This window comes from Rana temporaria, chromosome 1, assembly GCF_905171775.1.
Source record: "Rana temporaria chromosome 1, aRanTem1.1, whole genome shotgun sequence".
NCBI lineage: Eukaryota > Metazoa > Chordata > Amphibia > Anura > Ranidae > Rana > Rana temporaria.
Genome location: NC_053489.1, coordinates 175,138,091 through 175,164,773, shown reverse-complemented (window position 1 = coordinate 175,164,773; position 26,683 = coordinate 175,138,091). Strand labels below are relative to the sequence as shown.

General features: G+C 44.8%; 1 protein-coding gene across 3 annotated transcripts in view; it reads left to right on the top strand.

Moving 5' to 3' along the window:
* ATXN2 (ataxin 2) overlaps positions 1 to 26,683 on the top strand; it is a 125,926-nt gene that overhangs the window by 46,507 nt on the left and 52,736 nt on the right. For all 3 annotated transcript variants that reach the window (XM_040346397.1, XM_040346389.1, XM_040346383.1), the window contains exons 6-15: positions 667 to 812; positions 7,427 to 7,518; positions 7,797 to 7,994; positions 8,105 to 8,289; positions 8,665 to 8,874; positions 17,924 to 18,106; positions 18,372 to 18,569; positions 19,523 to 19,627; positions 23,029 to 23,099; positions 23,247 to 23,560. In XM_040346397.1, coding sequence (XP_040202331.1) covers positions 667 to 812; positions 7,427 to 7,518; positions 7,797 to 7,994; positions 8,105 to 8,289; positions 8,665 to 8,874; positions 17,924 to 18,106; positions 18,372 to 18,569; positions 19,523 to 19,627; positions 23,029 to 23,099; positions 23,247 to 23,560 — 1,702 coding nt within the window. The remainder of the gene's footprint in view (positions 1 to 666; positions 813 to 7,426; positions 7,519 to 7,796; positions 7,995 to 8,104; positions 8,290 to 8,664; positions 8,875 to 17,923; positions 18,107 to 18,371; positions 18,570 to 19,522; positions 19,628 to 23,028; positions 23,100 to 23,246; positions 23,561 to 26,683) is intronic.

Below are 26,683 nucleotides of genomic sequence, written 5' to 3'. Positions count from 1 at the left end.
TCAGTGCAGAGGGGCTGGTGGACAGATGCAGCATCAGACCAATGCTGCATCCACCTAGGTAAGTATGAATCTAAAAAAAAAGAAAACGCCCATACCCATACTTTAATGATAAGATACTAGCAAAATAAAGTTGAAATGTATTGAACGTCTCTTGGTAAACTAGGGCTACATTTGCATGTGCATTTTGCCACAGTGTGAATGGCAGAGGCAGGAATCTGATTCCCTCCGATATTGACTGATGTGAGGGGGATTGGGAAGAATGCTGCTGGATGCACAGCCACCAATGGCTAGTAATGTGTAGCAGATTGGGTTTTCTGACCATATTTCCAGATCTTTCAGTAATTGTCACTGGTTTTTATTTGGTAGGCAAGTCACCATGGCAGTCATTTCATACATGTCTATATACAGCTGTTCTGTCATTTTGATATACTCTTGACAAATTCCAAGTGAATATTGATGTTTTCATTTTGTATTGCATGCAATCACTTGGCTCACAATAAAGATGTTTTTTTGGGTCCGTTGTGTTTTTTTTTTTTTTTTTTTTTATATTTTTATATATGTTGGTGTAATATTGACTAGTTTATGGTGCTTGCTTGCAGAGCTGCCATATTAGTATCCTAACAAGATTCTCATTTGTGTGTTTTTTTTTTTTTTTTTTTTATTCAGATGGCTTCACTGATTCTGGTATAGCTTCTAAAGTTAATGGTGAACATAAAGAGAAAGATCTGGAGCCATGGGATGGGGGTGATGTCCTCCTTAGTAGCAATGCATCTACTAATAATGATGAGCTGGAATCTTTAGATACAGATGTAGTAAGTACATCACTTTTTTTTTTTTTTTTTTTTTTTTTTTTAGACATTTGTGCATACCGGTAATTTTTTTTTTTTTATCCCCCCCCCCCCCCCCCCACTTAAATTCGGCAGTCTTGCTCAAGAATAGCATTAAGCTGCAAAGAGCAAATATACAAAATTTGCGTAAAATTATCAGGAGCTGACCTCTATGTGCATTTTCTAGAGCCAAGGTGGTATTGAAGCTTGCTTTTTTTTTATTTGCTGACAGGCAATAGCACAGCGGGGGAGATCGCTACACTAAGCATTGCTTATGCCAGTACGGCGATCTGTTGGCTTTATTTCTCATCAACCCGCTGGGTTGAATGAAGAGACTTGCAGTGTGTTACCAGTCTGATATGTACATTCTTTTGATCTACTAAAATTACGTAGTTGAAGTGTTTGCCTTATTTGGATACAAGCTGAATGCATTGTTTAGGTTGGCCCTCACATCCCTGTTAAAATGTCAGATTTCTGTGATGTAATAAGACAGAAATCAATTTGGAACTTTTTCCACCTTTTTAATGTGACCTATAAACTGTACAACAAACATAAATCTTTTAGGTGGAGGGAAGTAAAAATAAAATATGGTTGCATCAGTGTGCACACCCTTAAAGCGGAGTTCCACCCTATTTTACAACTTATTAGCATTCTATTTTACACTGCCCCCTTAAATACAATTGGCATGTTTTTTATTATTTATTTTAAAAACTCACGGTTTTATTCCTGTGAGTTGCTTTCCCTGTTGCGGCGGAATGGCATCTCCGCCGCATCCAGCGCTGCTATGCCTCCTGGGAGATGTGTGTCATCAATCCCGGGAGGCTGGGCTGAACGATCGCCGTAGTTGAAAATCTCTGGGCGGGAGGGAGGGCAGTGCCGCCCATAGAGGTGGTGTCCTCTTCCTCTTCTCCAACTACTCCCTGCTAGCACCGCCCCCGTCCTCCCACCTCCACCACCCGCCCGCCATCTGTCTCCGGTGTGCGGAGATACAGATCATCAGGATTACAGAGCGCATCTCTGTCTGATAGATCTGTATGTGAGAACACCGCTTGTAGTACAGCCTCGCCTCCCTGTACATTGAAACAGCGAGCTCTGCACTGTCTGTCACAATTCTGGTGCAGGGAGGTGGAGCAGTACTACGATCAGTGTACTCACATACAGACATACACAGACAGAGATGCGCTCTGTCATCCTGATGATCTGTAACTCTCCCCACTCTGCACTGGTGTCACAGAGTTAGTGGGAGAGCGGAGCTTGCCATCCACTGTGCCCGTAACTGTGCCCGTAACTGTGCCCAACGCTGCCCTCACTGTGCCCGTAACTGTGCCCTCACTGTGCCCAATGCTGCCTCACTGTGCCCAATGCTGCCCTCACTGTGCCTGTAACTGTGCCCTCACTGTGCCCAACGCTGCCTCACTGTGCCCGTAACTGTGCCCAACGCTGCCTCGCTGTGCCCGTAACTGTGCCCTCACTGTGCCCAATGCTGCCTCACTGTGCCCAATGCTGCCCTCACTGTGCCTGTAACTGTGCCCTCACTGTGCCCAACGCTGCCTCACTGTGCCCGTAACTGTGCCCAACGCTGCCTCGCTGTGCCCGTAACTGTGCCCTCACTGTGCCCAACGCTGCCTCGCTGTGCCCTCACTGTGCCCAACGCTGCCTCGCTGTGCCCGTAAAACACATCCATGTGCTGGGGGCTATGCGTTTTGGTGGGGGACCGATGCGGTGTGCTGCCATGTGCCGGGGCCGGTGCGGGGTGCTGTGCCGTGGCCGATGCGGGGTGCCGGGGACGATGCAGCACAGGGATGGTGGGACAGCAGGAGTACAGCCACAGGAAGTCAGTGCAGGGATGGTGGGAAACCCTTGTGTATTGCAGGGGAATTTATATTTAAAAAGTGAAATTGTGGCCGGAACTCCGCTTTAACCACTTCCATACAGGGCTTTTATACACACCTCCATACCAGGCCTATTCTGGCACTTCTCTCCTACTTGTACAAATCATCATTTTTTTGCTAGAAAATTACGCAGAAACCCCAAACATTATATATGTTTTTTTAGCAGACACCCTAGGGAATAAAACGACGGTCATTGAAACGTTTTATCTTGCACGGTATTTGCGCAATAATTTTTCAAACGCCTTTTTTTTGGAAACATTTTTTTCATGAATTAAAAAAATAACAAAACGGTAAAGTTAGCCCAATTTTTTTGTAAAACATGAAAGATGATGTTACACAGAGTAAATAGATACCTAACATGTCACGCTTTAAAATTGCGCACACTCATGGAATGGCGCCAAACTTCGGTACCTAAAAATCTCCATAGGCAACGCTTTGAAATTTTTACAGGTTACCGGTTTAGATTTACAGAGGAGATCTAGTGCTAGAATTGTTGCTGGCACTCTAACGCACGCAGCGATACCTCACATATGTGGTTTAAACGGCGTTTACATATGTCGGCGGGACTTGCGTGTGCGTTCGCTTCTGCGCGCAAGCTACTGGGGACAGGGGCGTTAAAAAAAAAATATTTTTTTTTTTTTTTTTTTTACATATTTATTTTGTTACACTTTTTTTTTTTTTTTTTTTTTTTTATCACTTTTATTCCTATTACAAGGAATGTAAACATCCCTTGTAATAGGAATGTGTGTGACAGGTACTCTTTTTATGGAGAGATGCGGGGTCAATAAGACCCCGCATCTCTCCTCCAGGCCTGAAAGCATGAAATCGGTGAAAAAAAATTCACCGATCTCATGATTACTGTTGCTTAGCAGCCGCATTCGCGGCTTTGTTTACTTACGGGGACCCGGGCGTGACGTCATCACATCGCGCCCGGGTCCTTCGGTCATAGAGATGACTGGTGACCATCTGGTCACCAGTCATCTCTATGCTTCCTGCCAGCGCCGGACGATTCGTTCTCCGGGCCCCCGATGGCACGGGAGAGCCCGGAGAAGCACCGGATGGCGGCGGGAGGGGGGGGGGGATGTCCCCTCCCGCCGCCTATAAGAACGATCAAGCGGCGGAACCGCCGCTATGATCGTTCTTATGTTTGCACAGAATCGCCGGCAGAAGAGAAGGATATCTGAATGATGCCTCTAGCTGCAGGCATCATTCAGATATCCCCCCACAAAGCCCAGGACGTCATGTGACGTCCACTCGGAACGGTAGAGGTCCTCGGTGGATGTCATATTACTATGGGCTGGTATTGAAATGGTTAAACTAATACTTTGTTGAAGCACTTTTTTGATTTTATTACAGCACGGTCTTTTTGGGTATGAGTCTTTCAGCATGGCACATGATTTGGCAATATTTGCCCACTCTTTTTTGCAAAAACATTGCAAATTTGTCAGATTGTGAGGGCTTCTCCCATGCACAGCCCTCTGCGGACCATGGGTTTTCCTCTAGGATGCGACCAAAAATGTCAAAGACCTACTAAAAAAGCTAAACCAGGGGTCTCAAATTGCCTGGGGGCCACATGACAAGTTTTCATATCCCATGGGGGCCGCATGCAAACTTTCAAACTTCAAAAACAATAAACTATATACAGTTGTAGTTACTGCACTGGTGTAAGCAAACACATTATTAACCCCTAGCACTGGTGTCGGCAAACGCATTATTAACCCCCCCAGCACTTGTGTCAGCAGACGCATTATTAACCCCCCAGCACTGGTGTCAGCAGACGCATTATTAACCCCCCAGCACTGGTGTCGGCAGACGCATTATTAACCCCCCAGCACTGGTGTCAGCAGACGCATTATTAACCCCCCAGCACTGGTGTCGGCAGACGCATTATTAACCCCCCAGCACTGGTGTCAGCAGACGCATTATTAACCCCCCAGCACTGGTGTCAGCAGACACATTATTAACCCCCCCCACACTGCACAATTACTCTCCCCCCACACTGTGCAATTACTCTCCCCCCTCCCCCCACACTGCGCAATTACTCTCCCCCCTCCCCCCACACTGCGCAATTACTCTCCCCCTCCCCCCACACTGCTCAGGGCATGGGGCACATAGCACATCAGGGCACAGTTTACCAGTCAGCATGCAGAGCAGCGCAGGAAGCGTGTGTAATAGGTTCTCTCATGTCACTCCAGTCACGCTGCTACCCGGCGGCCCAGATGATGTCACAAGCAAATGGGGATGAACAAGAAGAGAGGAGGGGCCGCCGGGGAGCAGCGTGACTGCCATCCGTGCCGTGACATGACCCACTTCCTGCGCTTCTCTGCATGCCATCTAAATCTCGATCTGCCCGTCAGGCACCAGCTGTCGGCGATTTTTGAGCGGGCCGGTACTTTGAGACCCCTGAGCTAATCTTTTTATTTGGGGTTAATCCAGAGGCACCTTAAATGATAGCTGGTGTGTACTGACTCCTATGTAACATGGGTTTGAATATGATTGCTTAATTCTGAACACCGCTACATCCCCAGTGCACACTTCTGCAACCACATTATTTTTAGGTTTTTCAAGTTTTTTTTTTTTTTTACAGTTTATAGATCACATTAAAGGTAGAAAAAGTTCTGAAATATCTTGTCTCATTGTGTCATTTTTTAATGCATCGGAGACCTGACAAAACAGTGATGTGTAAACCTTTTTTAGCCACTGTAGGCCGTTTAGGAATTAAAGGCAAAGTTCACCCTAGCAATTCAAGCCATATCGCCCCCTCGCATATCCACATGATTCATTTTTTAGGAATCCATGTGGTGAATAAATGAACTAAAAGTCCTGTCTGCCACAGCGACAAGTGACTTGTAATTCTCCAACTGCAAGGGTGCTGGTGGGCTCTCTTGTAGTTCATTGACACTTTTACTGCTTTCAAACACCTACAGATGTATGGGCAGAAAAATATAACCGTGTCTGCAAAAAAAAAAAAGATATACACATGTTTTTGCAGGTTTAAAAAAATGCATTTTTTTCAAAGGGTGAACTTTGTTTTTAAAAGTGGATTGTTTTGGTGCTATTGTAATATTTTATGACCATCTTGGGTGTAGGCATTTCTACCTTCCATCCCTTAATAGGTACTCTTTATCCTTCTGTATTCTACTTTATTAAGGAATGGAATTTCACAGTAATGTATTGCGCAGAAATTGAGCAGGTGTATATACAATTTATCAAAAAAAATACTGCGCTAATTAATTAAAGCGGGGGTTCACCCTTAAAAAAAATTTTTTTTTTCTAACATGCCATCTAGCATACTAGCGTGAGCTACAGTATGCCTTTTATTTTATTTTTTTGCGCTGTACTCACTGTTTAATCCCGGAGATAAGTTTCAGTCTAGTTGGCGTTCCTAGTCAGAGGGGAACATGATTGACGGCCTGCTATGGCGTGTCATGCCTCACGGAAATAGCCGAAATAGGACGTGGCTCTTCACGGCGCCTGCACAGTCAGCTCCGATGTCTGTGCGCAGGCGCCGTAAAGAGCCGAGTCCTACTCGGCAGGCGTGACGCACAATAGCTGGCCGTCAATCATTGTCCCCTCTGACTAGGAACACCCATTCCCCGCGGGGAGCCTGAAACGTATCTCCGGGATTAAACAGTGAGTACGGCGCATTTAAAATAAATGAAGGCATACTGTAGCTCACGCTACTATGCTGTATTTCTTGCTAGAAACTTGCATTTTAGGGTGAACCACCGCTTTAAATGGTAAAGCGGCAACTGAAAATGTTGTACGACACTTATGATAAAGAAAAAAGCTGCGCTAACGTGAACTATACATGACACTAATGATCATAAATAATAGAATCACAAAAAAAAATTATTATAGTGCCAAGCATTGAGTGGGTGAAAAATTGTTATTAAGCAAATGATCAAAAGGCCTCAATGAAATGGTGATAAAAATATTATCTCCAAAAAAAATAGAGAACTAGAGGTATCAAGTGAATGGATCTTAGTCCATGTAAAAATATAATAAAGATGAGGGGGAAAAAAAACAACTCCATCCTTGAGAATGACACTGACAACTGTGTCATAAACCGCAAAGACAGATGTCCATATAAGCTATAACTTTCTCAGTGTGCAAATGGATCCACTGCATTCAGAAGAAAGTGATGACAGAAAAGTGCCTCCACCGGAATAACACACTGCCGCTTACCAGATGAATATGATCTCTTGGTTATGTTAGGGAAGTGAATGGAAGAGAGACTCGCAAGCTGTGTAACAAGTGGGAGCTCTGACAAGTCTATTTTGTCCTATGTGGTGTACCCCGAATTGTTGTGATATGAGACCTCTTCCATGCAAGCTGAGGCACATATCATCATTTAGAGACCCCAGGCTGGGTTAATAGCCATATGCGCTAACCGATCTCCTAAAATTCACATTCATCTGGTAAGCGGCAGTGTGTTTTTCCGGTGGAGGCACTTTTCTGTCTTCACTTTCTTCTAAATGCCGTGGATCATTTGCACCATTGTGTCACCATTTCATTGAGGCCTTTTGATCATTTGCTTAATAACAATTTTTCACCCACTCAATGCTAAGCACTATATCATTTTTTTTTTTTTTTTGTGATTCTATTTATTATTTATGATCATTGGTATATACAATTTTTAGCACAGGTGGTTTTGTACAAGAAATGCATTGACTGCTTTTAGATTAACCATGTTTTTTGTTTCAGTCTAATGGTTGGGATCCCAATGAAATGTTTCGCTATAATGAAGAAAATTATGGTGTAGTATCCACCTATGACAGCAGTCTTTCCTCATATACGTAAGTAGAGGTTTCTAGTTTTGTGTTTTTCGTGTTTTTTTTTTTTTTTTGTTGTTTTTTTTAATGAATTTCTAGTAATATTTCTCTGAGGAGCAGTCCTGAAAGATTAGTGCTACAGCCACAAAAGAGTCAAAACAAGATAAAAATGTAGCTTTAACTCCTGTGTGTATTCTGTAGGTCATCTGCCATTCAAAAGCTTTCGGTTTGGTGGTTGTGATTTACTGGTGTTTTATGTGAAGCCTTCTTTACAATCAACATCATTCTTCTCTTTTCTTCAGAGTTCCTTTAGAAAGGGACAATTCTGAAGAGTTTTTAAAGAGGGAAGCACGAGCAGCTCAGATAGCAGAAGAGATTGAGTCAAGCTCTCAATATAAAGCCCGTGTTGCCTTGGAAAATGACGACAGATCTGAAGAGGAAAAATACACCGCTGTTCAACGCAATATGTGCGACCGGGATGGACATTCTGTGACTCCTAGGTTTGGACTTCTTTTTTTGTTATGTTGGACAGGTTTTATAAAACTTTTTATTTTAAGTATTTGCTAAATTTGTATATATATTATATTATATATTTTTTTTTATTCTTTAGGGAAAATAAATATGTACCTCCAGGGCAGAGAAGTAAGGATGGAATGTCATGGAGTAGCCATGGTGTACGGCAAAATTCACCAAGGATGGGTAATTCTGGATCTGGACCTATACCATCAAGAACTGGATCACATTCTTCAGAGTACAGTCCCAGCTCTGGAACTGACCAAAGAGTTGTTAATGGAGGCAAGTTTATAAACGTTGCACCCCTAATATGTATAATTTTTCTTATTTGCTTTTTGTTTAATAGAAGTGTTGCTAGCTCAGAGCTTCGTTTGATAATTTTATAATTTGTGTAAAATGGGTAACCTAATGTACAAATGGGTGTGATACAATATTATATAAACTAGAGCTTTTGCGCTGTATATGTTATAGACTTTAAAGTTTTTATTTGCAAGCTTTTTTCTTATTAAATTGCAGATAGTGCCAAAAATCATTTCCCCTCTGTTATATTTTACTTTTTTCTGTTCACCTATGTTATTTTCTATTTTTTCCACTTTCCTTTTCATTCCCATATTTTTGTTTTTTTTATACTTTCCTTCATCTCATTTGTTCTGTCAGGTGTTTCCTGGCCATCGCCTTGTCCATCTCCTTCCTCCCGCCCACCTTCTCGCTACCAGTCAGGTCCCAACTCTCTTCCACCTCGGGCAGCCACCCCTACAAGGCCGCCCTCCAGGCCCCCTTCGCGGCCATCAAGGCCACCGTCTCACCCCTCTGCTCATGGTTCTCCAGCTCCTGTCTCTACTATGCCTAAACGCATGTCTTCAGAAGGTACAACACCTCTGTTTTTTGTTTGTTTTGTAAAACCCTTTTACATCCTGCATCTACGCTTATGGCATTCTTGAGACCTTAATCACATCTACAACTTCCTTGTTGCAGCTATGGTCCAGTTTCTTAAATCTAATTTATATCATTTGATTAGAGATGCTTAGCTGGACTGCAATAACAAACCTTCTCTGCAAGCGTAGAGTGTATCCTAGAATGCATGATCAGCTTGTGTTGCTTAGTTTCGTTGCTCATATGTCGTCATGTACTTGGGATAACTGCTTAGTTATTGGTGAATTCACTTGCCTTCAGTAACCATTCTAGTTTATCATGGCTCTTTTTTTTTTTTTTTACCTAGGTAATTTCAATTTTGTTTTCTATGGCAATGTTTCTTTCTCCCTGTTGTCATATTAAGAAAGTAAAACACCTTTTTTTCTTTTCCCAAACAAATTTTGTGCATGTAATACTAATCATGTACAGTACATATGCTTAACAGAGGCAGTTTTTTCCTCTGCTGCTTATTAAAGTAGAGTTGCAAGTTTTTCTGTTTTACTTTGCTTATTACTGCCACTCATACTTAACCTAACTGGCAATGATCTTTTGAAGTTTGAGTTTCAGGTTCTGATTTGTTTGAACAGTTTGTCACATGTTGCTTAGTTCAATAGCTTTTTGCTTCTTTTGTAATGAATCGTCATTTGTTGTACTTTGTCTTAACTGTGCATATAAATCTGTTTCTTCCCCCAAATTTGCTCAATTTGTTGCATTTGCAGTTCTTTCCAGTTTCCCCAAGTTTCTTTGTTCAAAACTTGCCTGTACACACTCCTGAGAAGTGCCTAAATTTGCACATTTGTTGGGGCAGGAGAGTGGGTCCAGAATATAGTGTCATCCTTGTGCTCCCAAATCTATCTTGTACTGACTCAAATCTGGCCATGCTATATTTATTTACAACCACCAAATATTGTTAGGTCGGTGGAAGGTAGTGGGAAAGGCCCCGACACCCAAGATGTTTGCACATTGGGTAATGGCCAAAAGTGTGTCAGAATGTGTTTGGTTTTCTTTAAACTTTAGGTGCACCTAGGCTAAACGCAATGTGTATGGATCTGAAGGGATTAAACCCATAGTAGGGTTGAGGTTTTAAATTGTAGCTTCCATCTGTATCTTAATTTTGATACAGTGGGAAAGGGATATACTATAAAAATACTAAAAACCTCTAGTTTGGAATTTTAAGGCAATAAAAAAAATAATTTTGAAATAAATTGTATAAGAATACATATATTACACACACTTTAGATCCATCTATTGGGGTGTAAAACCATCCCTCAAGGGACCAAGTTTGCAAGCTCTAAACGTAAAAAGGATTACTTACTGTTGAGGACCATTTGCTTATAAAATTCAAATAGTAGAACTTGGGCCGCCTGTATTGGTGGCTCCACTGGATTTTGACTCCTCCAGCTATCATGTGGAGGAGAGGAATGGCGCCAATTGCAGTCCCCGGCATCTCCATACATTGCGCAGGCGCACCGCCAGTGTGTCCCGCATTGCTGCATCACTTCTGGTCTATCGGATGACAACATCCGGAGACCGGTTAGCGGCCATATTGGATACGAACGCTGCCGACACAAAGAAACCTCTAGTGATTGGATTCCCAATGCAACCAGAAGAGAACGGCCCTAATATAAGATATAAGGGGTTTTGTGTGCTGGGTACAAGTGTGAGAGCTAGCAAAAAAGGCATGATTTACACCTACTGCCATTACAAACTAAAAAATACATAATCACAATATGTGCCATTCCCTCAGACGGTCACATACATCGCAAACAGAGAATAAAGAGGCAAAAACCTAAATATTATGAAAGAAGAAAACCCAAAGATGTGACCTCAATATTTTGAGCTCCCAGAGTATAAAGACAAAGACCACATTAGGGGGCTAGGAGAAAGGGACCACCTCCAAAAATGTATCTACAGAAATCTTCTCTATGGCAAAGAATAGATTAAGATTGAAATTGGGGGGGGGGGGGGGGGGAGAAAAGAAAGGGGAACCACCTACTTATAAACAATACCCCTCATTGGGGAAGTAAAATATGCTCTTCTACGCCCTTGCCGCAAAAATCAGCGTTTGAACTTTGCAAATGAATATATAGACAAGCCTGATGCATTTTGGAAACAAGTTCTGAGGACCGAAGAGGTTAAAATATAACTTTTTGGCCGGAATGAGCAAAGGTAAGTTTTTGGAGAAGAAAGGGCACAGAATTTAATGAAAAGAACAACTGCTTTGGGGCTGTATTGCAGCCAGTGGCACATGGAACATTTCACAAGTAGAAGGAAAAATGGATTCAATAAAATTTCAGCAAATTTTGGATGGTAACTTGATGCCATCTGTGAAAAAGCTGAAGTTAAAGAGAGGATGGCTTCTACAAATGGATAATGATCCTAAACGCACCTCAAAATCCACGGGGGATTACATCAAGAGGGGTAAACTGAAGGTTTTGCCATGGCCTTCACAATCTCCTGACCTCAACATAATTGAAATCTATGGATAGACCTTAAAAGAGCAGTGCATGACACAGCCCAGAAATCTCAAAGAACTGGGAAACTTTTGTAAGGAAGAATGGGTAAAGATACCTCAAACGAATTGAAAGACTCTTGGCTGGCTACAAAAAGTGTTTACAAGCTGTGCTACTTGCCAAAGGGGGCAGGCAGTACAAGATATTAACTCTGCAGGGTGCCCAAACTTTTGCAGACACCATTTTTTTGTTTTCTGTCATTTTGAAAGTGTAAATGATGGAAATAAAATCTAACTTTTTGTTGACATATTATAAGAATGTCTAATCTGTAATTTGATGCCTTTTGGAGATTTTTCCATCTTTCCTTGGCTTCGTTATGCACATTAATACAAATTTTTACCTGGGGTGCCCAAACTTTCGATCCCCACTGTAGATCCTTGTAGTCTCCCCAGTTCGGCCATCGAGCGTGAGCAGGCCTTAGCTACGCGCTGGGTCGGCCAACGACATGCCCTGTTTTCTCCAGGGGTGGCCGGTGAGCTATATGCTCCAGGGTTCACATATGACTGGGCTACTGCTGTCTAAGTCACAGTGAACCGTGACCGACAGCTACTCCATACTGCTTGGAAGTAGGTCTGTCAGGAACGCACCAGCAAGTCCTCACACGGACGGGTAAGTAAGGTTCCTCCTGTCTTGGCAGGATGGAACAGCTGGGCATTCCTGGGGTGGTCGATTAGCGGGTCTCTAGTCCTCCCTTTCCTCTCTCCCCGTCCATCCCTCCCCCCCCCCCCCATGCTTGGCTGGGCCTGCTGTGTACCTCACCGGGGGGTCCCTGAGGGGGGCTCTGGGTCCTGGCTGGGGGCTGCGCGGTGTGTCCCCGGGTCTGCTCTAGTGTGGGTGGTCTGCCTTGTGGGGGGCCTCCGCTCGGAGGCCCAGTGTTTTTGCGGCCTTTTTTATTTTTACCTCAGAAAGATGTGCTGTTCCTAATGCTAAAGCAGCTGGCAGACATTTTCTTTTAGCTGCGCTGTTTCTATGGCTAACAAAGCGGTCGGCCATTCTCTTGTAGCTTGTGCTCTATTTTCCTGAGGTAACCCACGCCATCTTTGTGGGGGTTTTTACATTGGCTGGACCTCTAGCGCTGGTTTGTCATTCTGAAAGGCGCGAACAGCAGATCACCTCAGAGACACCTTGGGCACACTCTGTGCAGGAGTTTAGAGTGGACGACAGCGCTGAAGCAGTGCCTGGGTCAGGGCGGTGAGTCCTCTGGGAATTCCCCTCGGTCTGGGCAGCTAGGAGGGTGGGCTTTTTCTTTTACCTTCACTTGTTCCCTGAGTGGCTGTCAAGTGTGTGGGTCAGCATGACGTCAGAAGCTGGCGTTCTCTTCCCCAGACATTCCGGGGGTAGCAACCGGTGCCCCTGCACCTGCGGTACCTGTGGACACTTTGTCGGTGGTCCTGGAATCATTTGTTGCCAGGGTGGAAGCGGTGTGCAAGGAAAGGGGGGGGGAGCCCCCTCCTCCCACCATCTTCTGGGGAAAGCTCTGACTCGGGTCTGGCTGTGAAACAGAACCCCTGTTCTGAAGGGTCAGACTATGCAGACCAGGACCATTCGGACAGTGAGGAAGACTCCGTGTCCGGGTCAGCGCAGGAAGGACAAGGCGCTTGTTGGAGCACTTATCACTGCAGTGCGGGAAACCCTCAAGCTGGAGGATGCGGCTGGGGCATCTACTGAGGTGTCGGTCCCTTTTGGGTCCCACAAGCCGACCCGCACTACTAAGGTGTTTTCTTTATGTAACTTATTTTGATACGTTTATAGACAAGGAATGGGAACGACCGCAGAAAACCTTTTCGGTCCCAAAACGTATGGCGGTCTATTGCCCATTTTTTCAGAAAACTCTCCTCAAAAGGGTATCTCCCCCGGTTGTGGACCCCCCGGTATCCCGGTTAAACAAAGTAACCACTATTTCGGTTGAGGGGACCCCTGCATTTAAGGACCCTGCGGATAGGAGGTCCGAGGCGGTTGCCCGGTCCATGTTTACCATGCTGGGATCTGCATTATGGCCAGTTTTGGCTGCGGCTCTGGTGTCAGACACTTGCAGAATGCGCTACAATTTTTTACCAGGAGTTGGAAAGACAACAGGTTTCCCCAGGCTGCGTAGACATGGCCGACCAGTTCGTGCATGGCCTCAAATATGTCTGTGCTGCAGCCCTGGACACAGCTCCGCCTGATTTGACTAAAATGCTGGTCCGCGGACCAGACTTCCAAGAAGGCTCTGGCTGATTTGCCTTTCCGGGGTGAGAGGCTATTTGGAGCCTTGCTGGATGACATAATTAAGGATGTCACTGGGGGTAAGGGCACACTGCTCCCACTAACCAGAAAGGGTAAGAGTTTGTGAGCAGTTTTTTTAGGCTCTATTCACACCTATGCATGTTGCTTTTGAGCGTTTTTGCAGTGATTGCTGCGTTTTTTGATGTGCGTTTTTACCGCAATTTTACCACGTTTTCCTTTAACAACCAGCTATAAACAGGTTAAAAAAAAACTGCAAACGCGGTACTTGCGTTTTGTATGCGGGTCCATTGAATTCTATCACATGCAAAACGCTGCTTTTTGCAGGAAAAAAAGTCCCCGACCCTTTCCAAAAATGCAGAGGCACAAAAAAGCATTGATGTGAACATGTTCCATAGGAACCCATGTTAAAAAATTTCCCTGCTTTTCTGCAAAATGCACCAAAAAACACATTAGTGTGAATGGAGCCTTGGGGTACAAAATAGAATTTTTTTTCATGTCCATCAAACAGATTTTTGTTCCCTCAGACCTTCATCTTCCTCCTGCTCGTCGGAACGCCCTGTGTCAGGGATTTTACTCCAATCTGTTTGTAGTCCCAAAAAAGGATGGGTTCCGTCCAATCCTGGATCTCAAGGCCATGAACTCCTTTGTAAAAGTGCAAATTTGAATAAAAGAAAGGGCTGGGACAGCCGCACTCCAAAAAACTTGTTCCAAACGGTGATAAGGAGGAGGCTCTGAGAACAATGTTACCACGGTTACCTTTTCTCTTATCCTTTGTAAAAGTGCGAAGGTTCAGGATGGAATCAGTTCGCTCTGTGGTTGCTGCTCTCCATCCGGGGGATTTTCTAGCGTCCTTGTACTTCAAGGACGCATACTTGCATGTCCCCATATGCATCAGAGATTTCTGCGTTTTGCATTAGGGGACGATCACTACCAATTTGTGGCTCTCCCTTTTGGCCTGGCATCGGCACCAAGGGTTTTCACCGAGGCGCTCTCCCCTATTCTGGCCTTGCTGAGAAGGCGAGGAATTGCTATCGTGGGCTACCTGGTCGACCTTCTGAGTGCTGCTTCAGACTCCGAATTCGAGGAGAATGTGGCTAATGCCAGTCAGTCCCTTCAAAAATTTGGTTGGGTACTGAACCTCCAGAAGTCAGTGTCTGTGCCCACTCAGCGCCTGGAATACCTGGGCTTGATTCTGCACTCCTCGGAGGCGAAGGTTTTTTCTCCCTTTGCTCTTTAGGTGGCGGTGAAGCTGTTGGCATCCCGCAGATAATCGTCGCTGTGCTTTGCATGCAAATCCTGCGTCTCATGGTGGCCTCCTGTATGCTCAATTCCACACTCGAGTCTTGCAGAAGGAGATCCTGTCCAAATGGGTCAAGTCTCTTTTGTCCCTGGATTGTCAACTAGTCAGGGCTTCCCTGGTCTGGTGGCTGAGGTCTCCGGCCCTTCAGTCCGGAAAGGCATTCCTTCCCTTTCACTGGACGGTGATCACAACAGACGCCAGCCTGACCGGTTGGGGGGAGGGGTGTTTGGGGGGGTTCAGTCGACACAAGGTCACTGGACACGGGAAGAATCCCGCCTGATCAATGTACTGGAACTTCAGGCGATCAGGCAGTGCCTCTCCACATGGTCACAGAGGCTACTAAGGCATCCAGTTAGAATCCAGTCGGACAACGCCACGGCAGTGGCGTATGTCTACCATCAAGGAGGAATAAGAAGCTCGAATGCAGCATCAGGGGTCGCTCACATCCTGAGGTGGGCAGAAAGGAGCGTGCCGGCTCTGTCGGCCGTATGCATTCCGGGCGTAGAAAACTGGCAAGCCGACTACCTAAGTCGCCCAGACGCTGGACCAAGGAGGGTGGTCACTACACCTGAATGTGCTTTAACTCCTTTGCTTGAGATGGGCCACGCCAGACGTGGACTTCCTTGTTTCTCGAAGGTATTGAGGTTTGTGGCCAGACGCGACAGACGTGTTGGTGGCTCCGTGGGGTCAGTATTGGCCAATTTACGCCTTTCCCCCCACTTAAACTTCTTCCTCGTCTGAGTGGAGGCCGAGGGGATTCCGGTGATTCAGATTGCCCAGACTGGCCTCTGCGTCCCTGGTACGCCGACCTAGTGCGCCTGGTGGCGGAGGTCACTTGGCGACTGCTGATGCGGGAGGACCTTCTGTCGCAAGGTCCCATACTTCATCCTGCTTTACAGTCGCTGGCTTTAACGGCAAGGCTATTGAAAGCCAGGTACTGAGGAACCGAGGCCTGTCAGATTCTGTAATTTCCACCATGCTAAGAGCACGGAGATCATCTTCTCTGAAGATTTACTATCGCATGTGGAAGACCTACATTTCTATGTGAGGAGATGTGAGACGTATATATTCAGTTTCTTGGATCCTGCTGTTTATACAGCGTGGAGTTGATCAGAACCTTACCTTAAGCACCATTAAGGGGCAGATTTCAGCCTTGGCTGTTATCTTTCAACGACCCTTGGCGGCTCATTCACTGGTGAGTACGTTTGTGCAAGTGTTCACCCCGGTTCGACCACCACTTCCGCCGTGGGATTGAAACCTGGTGCTCTCGGTGCTTCAGAAACCTCCCTTTTGAGAACATCAGAGGGGTTCCTCATTTGACATTCTCTCAAAGTTGCTTCTCTGGTGGCCATCACATCTGTCAGGAGGGCTTCTGAGTTGGTGGCCTCATCTTGCAAGTCCACGTACTTTATCCCCCATAAGGATAAGCGGTGCTACGCCCGCAACCTTAGTTTCTTCCAAAGGTGGTTTTGGTCTTTCATCTGAATGAGGACATTGTGCTTCCATCCTTATGTCCTCGGCTGTCGCATCCCAAGGAGGCTGCGTTTCATTCCCTAGATGTGGTATGTGCTCTGATGGTGTATCTGTCTGCTATGGCTCCGTTCCGGAGGTCAGGCTCATTGTTTGTGTCGGTGACTGGTCCAAAGAAAGGCCTGGCGATCTCGTCGGCCACCATTTCTCGGTGGATCAGACGGACGGTAATTCAGGCCTATGCTTTTAAAGGACGGGCGCCTCCCTTTCCTGTCTCGGCACATTCGACCAGGGCGATTGGTGCCTCCTGGGCTTTGAGACATCAAGCGTCTGTATCACAGGTGTATAAGGCGGCGACCTGGTCATCTGTTCACACCTTCACTAAGTTTTACAAGGTTGATGTGAATGCATTTTTGGATGCTTGCTTCGGCCCTAGGTTTTGCAGGCGGCCGTTTGAGGTTGCAACTCCTCCGTTGAGGAGCTCTGGTTGTGTTGCGGTGAAGTTTTGTTTTATTGCTGTTTCCACCCCTCGTTTTTTGACACTTCTTGGGGATGTCCCTACAGTCAAGATTATGAGGGAGCTGTGTCCGTCCATGGACGATAGAGAAAATTGGATTTTTGTACTCGCTATAAAATCCTTTTCTCTGAAGTCCACGGATGGACACAGCACCCACCCCTCCTTTTAAGTTTGTACTGCTTTTTGACGAACTGAGCTGCTGAGTGCAGTGTGAGGGGTTATGACCAGATGGACCGCCCCCATGGTGGGGCTGTTCAGCTTTGCTAAAGATTACATGTTTTAACTATTAACATGTCTGCCTAGTACCCAGTTGTGACCGCTTGCAGCTTCACAGCCGGGTGGCCACTGCGCATGCTTGAGCTGTACTCTGCAACTGGTTCGGGAGGAAGGGAGAAGGAGAACTTCTGATCGCCCAAGGCGATCGGAGCGGGTACCTGTCGTCAAAAGTTCAATTTCACAAACAGGAGTTGGGGAGGAGGCCTTAAAGTGGAACTTCACCTTTTTTGGGAGGAGCTCTGCTTTAAGTTGTATACATGCAAAATTAGTATGAGAATTATATACAAGTAGGATCTATACATACAATGTAGAAAATTGATAGTGATTTTCATTTAAAGAATACTTTATGAACTGTTCATAATCAGATGGTAAATGACGATTCTGTTTACCTTTCTTCGGCATCTCTGAAGCTCTCCTCTGTATACACTAATGTATGTTCAGATTTGTGCACCCACAGTTAGTACCTGGTGTGTTGTACTAATGCAGTTTTTTGGTGTGACTTCTTCTTCAACACTGTGAAATTTTAAATAGTCTTGAGTGTCTTCTTTCATCATTTTGGTATCTATCTATCTCTATCTCTCTCCATTTTTTTTTTTTTTTATATATGCATACATGTCCAGTTTACAAATGTCAGAATGTGAATGAAATACCATCCTTTTGGTTATGTTTGCTAAATATTACATTAAGTGTTTTTACTTCTAGGACCTCCAAGGATGTCACCCAAGGCACAGCGCCATCCTCGACCCCACAGAGTTTCTAATGGTAGGAGCACAATGTGTGGGGGCCTTGAGTTTGTTTCTCGTAATGAGCCTGGAGAAGTGTCTTCTCCACCTGTAGCTCGAAATAACTCCTCTGGCAGCTCGTGGTCATCTGTTGTGAGCGGAGGTAATACTACATTTCATTTTATTTTTTTCCTCCAAGGGTCCTACATGTTACAATCTCATGATTTTCGTAGTCTGGTTCTATTGTCATTTCTTATGATTTAACACTTACTTACATGTGCACACTCACACCTTATTTGTGATTTAAATGTAGCATAGTGATTTTAAAGCTTTTAATAACCGAATGGAGAACAGAATAATCTTGTGTAATCTATTGTGCATCTTGAACCCTTTCTAATTTTGTGTCCCCCCCCCCCCCCCCCCCACAGTGCAGAGACTGTCTCCAAAGACTCACCGGCCCCGATCTCCAAGACAAAGTGCCATCGGTGGTGGTTCTACCGCACCACCTCTAAACTCTCCTCAGGCTGGTTCTACAACGCCTGAATCTGTAACTGTGCCTGTACCCACTGGATCACCAACACCTGCAAGCCCAGCTACAAATAGAGCAGTTACCCCATCTTGTGAAGGTACACTTTTTCTAGTACATGATGGAAAAGGAGGTGTGTAATTGGGAAGCCTTTGTATCAGTATTCTAAATTATGATTTGCTCTTTAAAACCTGGTGGGAAAAAAGAGCATGGGAATCTTAAAGTGGTTGTAAGCCGCCCCCCCCCCCAAAAAAAAACCCCACAAGACAAACGCATAAGTATGCTATGCATACTAGCTCCATTATGTAATACTCACCTGGTATTAAATCCCCTGCTGCGGTGCCAGACACAGCACCAGCCAACGACATGTCCCAGACTTACTTCCGGGTATCGTCGCTCCGGGGCTGTGATTGGCCGGAGTCGCAATGGCTTCACTCCCACGTATGCGCGCGGGAGCCGCCAGTCACGGCATGTCCTTCTTTTAGAAATTTGCCTGCACTGTTGTCTACGGCGCAAGTCTCTATGGTAAATATCTCCTAAACTGTGTGGGTTTAGGAGATATTTCTAGTGCCTACAGATTAGCCTAAATCTAGGCTTACCTTGAGGGAAAAGGGTTTTTAAAAGGGTTTGTTTTTGAGAAAAGGAAGCAAATTTGCTTACTACATTTTATTCATGTCGTATAAATCCTCAAGGGAAAGTTACAATTTTTTTTTTTTTTTATAACAGTTGAAACTTGCCTATCCCATTAATGTGAACTGCTGATATAGGTTCTGCACTGTTTACTGATAAAAACTGACAGAAAATGGGGTTCTCCACTGAACTTGCAGGAGACACTGCTGAACATGCCTTTTAAGTAGAATGCTTCCTGAATTTTATTTCAGTGGTCCTGACTCATGTCCATTTTTATAGCTGGATTTACAAAGCGCATAGAAACATATGAAGTCTGTCCCCTGTAATGTACATGTATATCTAGGACTATATAAGGAGGCTTATGTTGTACCTGTTAAGTTTGTTGCTTTATTTTTATGAAAGGTGTGTTTCTCTCCCCCCCAGCCAAGGACTCAAGGTTACAAGACCAGAGGCAAAATTCACCAGCTGGAGGTAGAGAGGCCATCAAGCAAAGTGACTCCTCTAGCTTTATCAAACCCGAGAACAAAGGTATGCAAGCGGGTTATTAAAGAATACCATACATTACTTTTAATTCCATGCTTCATAGCCACACTGGTGGCACCACTGTTTTCTTTAAGCTTTGTAGATTTGTGTCTCCTCTTTCTCCAAATTAAAGTCCACACATATATTTCATCTATGTATTTTGGGTGTTTGTTCACTTGAAATTCATTTAGCTTGTTTGGAAATGCTGAAAAGTTAAAATGCCTAACTGTTTGTTTCTAACATCTTTCGGGACACCACTGTGAAGATTTGTGTGCTGGAGTTCCCAGGTCTGCTGCAGACATTACAAGGGGGTTTATTTTAAATTGTAAAGAATCGAAGAGTTGGGACTCAAATGGTTGGAAATGCCCAGCAACCCTAGTAGTGTGGAAGTGGAGCTAGTAAATATGATGGGGACATCTCCCCACCGGAATCTTCAAGAAATATTTAAGGCAGAAGCTGAGTCTTTTCTTTCTTGTCTGTTGAGGGACACAGGAATATACATGCATATTCAACACTGGCAAACCAATTTGGGGCCTAACCCTGGGATAACCCTTCCTACTGCTGCTACTAGCTCCATTTTTGCTAGTGTTTTTTGAGCAGAATATTTTTTTTCACGGTAGTAAGAAATAACCTACAATTTCTTCTATAAACATTTTCTCTTCAAATAACTCCTTTAACTGTTGTCGGTGGTCCCCACTTTCTTTGTAGTTGGTCTACCTTGGCTCTTGGAGTTTACTGCTCTTGAACCATGCAGATTTAGATGTTGTTGGGTGAGTCTGGAGTTGACTTTCAGGCATTGGAGTTCACTTTAGCGCCTTTCAGGCTGGTTCTGATTGTGTTAACTTTCCAGATCCACAGCTGATGGCATTGCCTTGGAGTTACTCAGTCTCAAAGGTTCACTAAATTGAGAAGGCCATTTGGGCAGGGCACTGGGAGCGCCCTCATTTTAGTTTCTGGGCAGCAACAGTTTATTCTATTTCCTGCCAGCTTGCCACAGAAGCATTAAAGGGGTTGTAAAGGTACAATTTTTTTCCTAAATGGCTTCCTTTACCTTAGTGCAGTCCTCCTTTACCTCATCCTTCGCTTTTGCTTTTAAATTTCCTTATTTCTTCTGAAATCCTCACTTCCTGTTCTGTCTGTAACTCCACACAGTAATGCAAGGCTTTCTCCCTGGTGTGGTGTGGCGTGCTCGCCCCCCTCCCTTGGACTACAGGAGACTCAGGACGCCTACGAACACACAGCTCCTTTTTCTATCTGCAACGTAGAGAGCGTCCTCACTCTCCTGTAGTCCAAGGGAGGGGGCAAGCGCAACACTCCACACCAGGGAGAGAGAGCCTTGCATTACTGTGCGGAGTTGGACAGAAGAACAGGAAGTGAGGATTTCTCAGAAGAAATAAGGCAGTTTAAAAGCAAAATCGAAGGATGAGGTAAGTGAATGAAGAATGCTACAAACCCTTTAATGCTGTGGGACTAGGTGCTGATGTCAGTCTGCTGGGTTGAGTGCACTCATCCCACCAAGACGGCATTGAACAACACGCTCTCCTGCAGCTGCCCCTGCTGCTGCCCCTGCTGGCTATTTGGCTCTGGCTCTGATTTTAGCCTGTGATGGGCTTTCTTGCTAGTGGAAGGTTTTCTTGCATAACGTTTATTGTAGGTATTACTAGGGATGCACCGATACTGGTATCAACGCCAATACTAGCCATTTTCACGAGTATCGGTACTTGTGAAAATGCTCTGATTCCAAAAACCGATACCGGAAGTGACAACACTTGGAAGAGGACCGCCGCCTCCTCCCCTCCAGACAGTGCCATCCACACCTCCTCCTCCCAGTGGCATCGCAAGGTGCAGGCCCGACGAGCCTAGCGGCCCACAAAGCCCTGTCTCCTCGCTGCACACCTCCTTCCTCCAGCTCCGACTTCCGTCCACACAGAGCACTGGATCCGGGCTCTCTCCCTGTACCATGCCTGCAGTCACTTCCGCCTGTTGCCTCTTCCTTCCCTCTACCAGCTGTCACCTCTGCCCCCATGTCTCCCAATAACTCTCCTATCCCCATCCTCTCCCCCCCCCCCCCCCCCCCCCCAGCAATCACAGAATCACAGCCTTTTCCATCCCAACACTCCCACCCCACAATTCCTATTTCACCCCATTTGTCGACTACCTTGCCCTCACTTACCCCTCCTCTTCCACCCTGTCGTCACCCAACTCCCGAACAACCCCCCTGCCACCTCCCAAGCCACCCCTCTTTCTAGGCGATAGGCATTGGCGAGTACCTGCAAAAAAGTATCGGTACTCAGTGTTAAAAAATAAAAAATGTCATCGGTGCATCCCTAGGTAAAAACAAAACAAAACGATTGACTTTAGAACTAGTTAAAGTATTGTGTGTTCTTTCCATGACCGTCAGCAGAGACCCCCCCCCCACAGGTCTCTGCTTTTGAGGTCAGGCTGGGGAATCTTTGCCAAGCTACAGCGGACGGAATTGTGGAAGTGTTTGCCTGCCCCCAGTAGCTGTAAGTGTGTGGGAACACTTGGGGTCCATTGTGTCTGCAGACCATCGGGGGGATGGGGGACAGTTGAACTGGGGTATGGTTCAGTTTCTCTGTGCCCAGTAAGTGTGCACCCTCAGAGTAATTGGTTAGCTTAGTCCTGCTCTTGGGACTACAGAATATTTAACTTTGTTGTGTAGATGGGAAATGGTAAGGTTTGATTAGTCTGGCCGGGCTGTCAACTCGGTATATGAAAAATGCTGTGTGTTGTCAGCCCGCAACAGGTCTTCAGAGTGGTATGTCTTTCTGGCAGATCAACAGGAATTTTTCTGTACTTGCTGGATTTTTGATGAGAGAAAAAAACAAAAGAAAATTTTCATGAATTGCAGATACACTGCACATTTGTGTGTGTGTGTGTGTGTGTGTGTGTGTGTGTGTGTGTTAGCCCAGGTTCACACTGGGCTGTGGGTGTGAAGCCGTGCGAGTTCAGCTGAACTCACGATTTCACTCACACACTGGCAGTCTCAAGTTCGGCTGCGATTACAGAGACAACTGTACTGGTTTCTGCACAGATGTCAATGTAAATCGGGGGCCGGAATCGCAAAAAGTAGTTCAGAAACTACTTTTTGAAATTGGTGCAGTGCCGCAGATGCAGCGTCGCACCGGTTGGGACAGTGTCATTGCCGGCAAATGCCGCTGATTAGACATGTCAAATCGCAGAAGTGTGAACCAGGGCTTAAACGTTAAACAAAGTATAGACGTTTGCTTTGCGGGTGCATCGTTTATTTTATGACCTTGCAGTACTAACTTTGTTGTAAAGTTTAGCTGGTGTGGATTAAAGAATGAATGTTTCAATATACTGCACAATTTCAGTTTCGTAAAAGGTATGTGTCCTGATGGTCCATCTTGCTTTTTCTGTTATAGTAATGCCTCCAATGCCTTCGGAACAAAGGAAGCAACTAGATGATTTAAAGAAGTTTAAAAATGACTTCAGGGTAAGTACAGCTGTACAAGTCTCAGACTGTACTTCGTACACCACAACTGTTGAGCTTAATCTTGAATTGTTGTTTTAGTTGCCTGGAGTTCACTTTTGAGTATTTCTTAAATTGTCTAGCTAATGTCCCATTTTATGTTTTCTATAGCTACAGTCTAGTTCAAGCCCTGATGCTATTGACCACATACTTGGAAAAAATCGTGATGGTGTGGAGAAGCCTAGAGAACTCCTGAAGGAAAAGCCAGATTCAAGTTCCAAGGAGTCGCCTAGTGAAAGTGGCAGCAATGCACCTACTAGTAACAGTAGCAGCAAGCCAAGTAGTCCAAGCATCTCCCCATCCATTAGCAGTAGTAGCTCTGAACCCAAGAGAGGCCCTGAGGTTACATCACAGGGTGTACAAACCTCTGGCCCTGGCAAACCGGATCGGGAAGACAAGGATGACAAAAAGGAAAATGCTGCAGAGTGAGTAAAATTCAATAATTGTTTGTGTTCATGCTACCTATTCATGCTACCTTTTCAGCGCAGGGAGATTGGGTTGAGGGAAAGTGAGGTGTCGCTTGCATTGAAGACCTGGGGAGCTGAACAGAGGCATGAACAAGCTAGGCAGATAATGTTAGGTGGAATGGAAACCTGTTTACTAGCTACAGAGAAAAAGCTGATTAAAGTACCATTCCCCAATCTATACTTTGTGTTTCTGTGATATTGAGACAGGCTGTACTAGAAATATTTAAGCTAATATCCAGGTTTTCGGTGACTTTTTATAGTTTGTTTTTGACTAATGTGGTCCAAACAAACTATTCCCTTTGCTAAGTGCTGCAGCAACTCTAAGCACTGTATGTGTACTGCATGTAGCTGCAGCTGCTCTGAGCAGCCCTCAGCCATTCATAGACCGCCTTGTATTCTTTGAATACAAAACTTCTGACTTGCTAAAGCAGAAAATGTGGTGTCGTCAGCCGCCTCTCTGCTCAGCCAATCAGAGGAAGCTTTGTATTTGCAGAATACAAAGCTGCCTATGAATGGCTGAGCACCTCTCAGACTCTCTATATTGTTCTGAGTGTGAGACCGGTAAGGCTGTCTCGCAGTTCATCCTATCACTGTGTACTGTATGTAGCTGAAGCTACATGCAGTACATATATTGCTTAGAGCTGCTGTAGCACTTAGTGAAGGGAATTGTTGGTTTGCACCAGCTTGGTCCAAACAAACTATTAAAGTCGCAGAAAAACTGGAGATCTGCTTTAATCATTAAATGGAAACGAGGTTCCTCTGAGTTGTATTTACAGGTGAGATCCCCTACCAGTCTGAGCTTCTCTATTGTCTCCCCTCTGTTCGTTATGCTCCTACCTCTTTTCAACCCTTTCTGCCTTTTTTTATTTTTCTGTGTCTCTTGTTTTTATCGCCTACCTAGCCCATTTGCCTAGCTACCCAGATATTATCCATCCCTTCTTGCATATCTGGACTTCCTACGGCCATATGCTTTCTCTGAATTTTTTTTCTTTTCTCCGATTCAATACCCCCTCCAAGACTGCATGAGGTTAATATACTAAAACTGTAGAGTGCAAAATCTGGTGCACTTGGTATCCAAAAATGTTCTATTATCTTCAATTGACAAAAAAAAAACAAGTTAATTGATTTCTGTTCAGAGATGCACCAGATTTTGCACACCCTGTTTAGTAAATAAGCCCCCGGATCTCTGATGATGACCTTTCCTAAATGCTTTACAATTTGAGAGCAGACAGTACAGATACAATACTAGTAAAAAAAATATTTCTGCTTGGCATTGTGGAGGCAAGAATTGTGTTTTTGGAGGGCAGATTTGTATTGGTTGAAGCCTTTGGGAGTTTATTTACTAAAGGCAATTCCACTGTGCACCATAATTGCACTTGGAAGTGCAGTCACTGTAGATATGAGGTGAAGAGCTGCTGTTTATTTTTTTTGCATGTCTAGCTCCGATCTACAGCAGCTGCACTTCCAAGTGCACATTAGATTTGTCTTTAGTAAATAAACTGCCTAGTCTAGCACCACAGGCGCTCAAGAGCACGGCTAAGTTTTTTTAAACTTCTGGTGTCATCTGTTTTCCAGGGTTGTAGGGGTCAGGGCCTGAATCTGTGTAGTGAGGCAGGCAAATTGATCCAGGGTGGAGGGCAGGGATCTATTGTAGACAGAAGTGGCTAGATTGCGGCAGGACGGGTGAAATTTTGTCAGAGGTGGTCAGTTGAAGAATACAGAGAAGGGTTGAAGTGACAAAGGTTTCTACATGTAATTGTTAGGCGGTTGGAGGAAGAAGTGGGGGAAGACATGGAGAGAGTGAAACCAATAAGGTTGTGAGCAGAGGGAGGGAAATTGTTGGAGAGGTTGCATGGAGTGCATAGGTAGGCTAATACAGGGTTTGACAAATTTGCTTGGAATCTAGGAGCCAGCTAAAAAAGTTAGGAGCCAGAAAACGCACCCCGTCCCGACGAGTTTGCGCACAGAAGCGAACACATACATGAGCAGCGCCCGCATATTTAAACGATGTTTAAACCACACATGTGAGGTATCGCCGCGATTGGTAGAGCGAGAGCAATAATTCTAGCCCTAGACCTTCTCTAACTCAAAACATGCAACCTGTAGATTTTTTTTAAACGTCGTCTGAAGATTTTAAAGGGTAAAAGTTTGTCGGCATTCCACGAGCGGACGCAATTTTGAAGCGTGACGTGTTGGGTATGAATTTACTCGGCGTAACATTATCTTTCATAATATAAAAAAAAATGGGGATAACTTTACTGTCTTATTTTTTTATTAAAAAAAGTGTAATTTTTTCACAAAAAAGTGCGCTTGTAAGACAAATACAGCGTGACAGAAAGTATTGCAACGATCGCCATTTTATTCTCTAGGGTGTTAGGATAAAATATATATATATATATAATGTTTGGGGGTTCTAATTAGAGGGAAGAAGATGGCAGTGAAAATAGTGAAAAATTACATTAGAATTGCTGTTTAACTTGTAATGCTTAACTTGTAATACCAACGGTCACCACCAGATGGCGCCAGCTCACATCTGGTGGCAATAACTTGTAATACTAAAAAATAAAAAAATATTATTATTTTTTTTTTTTTTTCCACCTTCCAAGCCAAGTCGCCAGGACACTATCGCCATGGCGACCGGGATTTGCAGAGCCCTGGGCTAATACAAGAATGTGAGGGTGTTTCCATGAGAGTTCGTAGAAGCCTGTACCCATTGCTTTAGGCCAAATGAGGAGGTTAGACTAAAATTTAGAAGTAGCAGGAGTTGTTTGTATTTTATAGGGATGTTGAAGCCCCTGAGTTTGTGGGAATTTCAGAAGAGAGAAAGTAGGGTAGCCAGGCAGAGTTTTCATACTGGGCCAGGATCAAGAAAATTTGATACCACTCCAGGGGCCGGAAGGCCACAGCAATTAAAGAAAATATACGTATACAGTGAGCTTCAAACGATGAGAGGGAAGGGGAGTAGAGTGAAGAACCTGGAAGGTTCTATGTGGGGCTAGGATTCCCACTCCACCTCCCTTGCAAACCCATAGATCTAGGGGAGTGAGACCAGAGAGGGCCACCATGGCAGAGGGAAGTGGG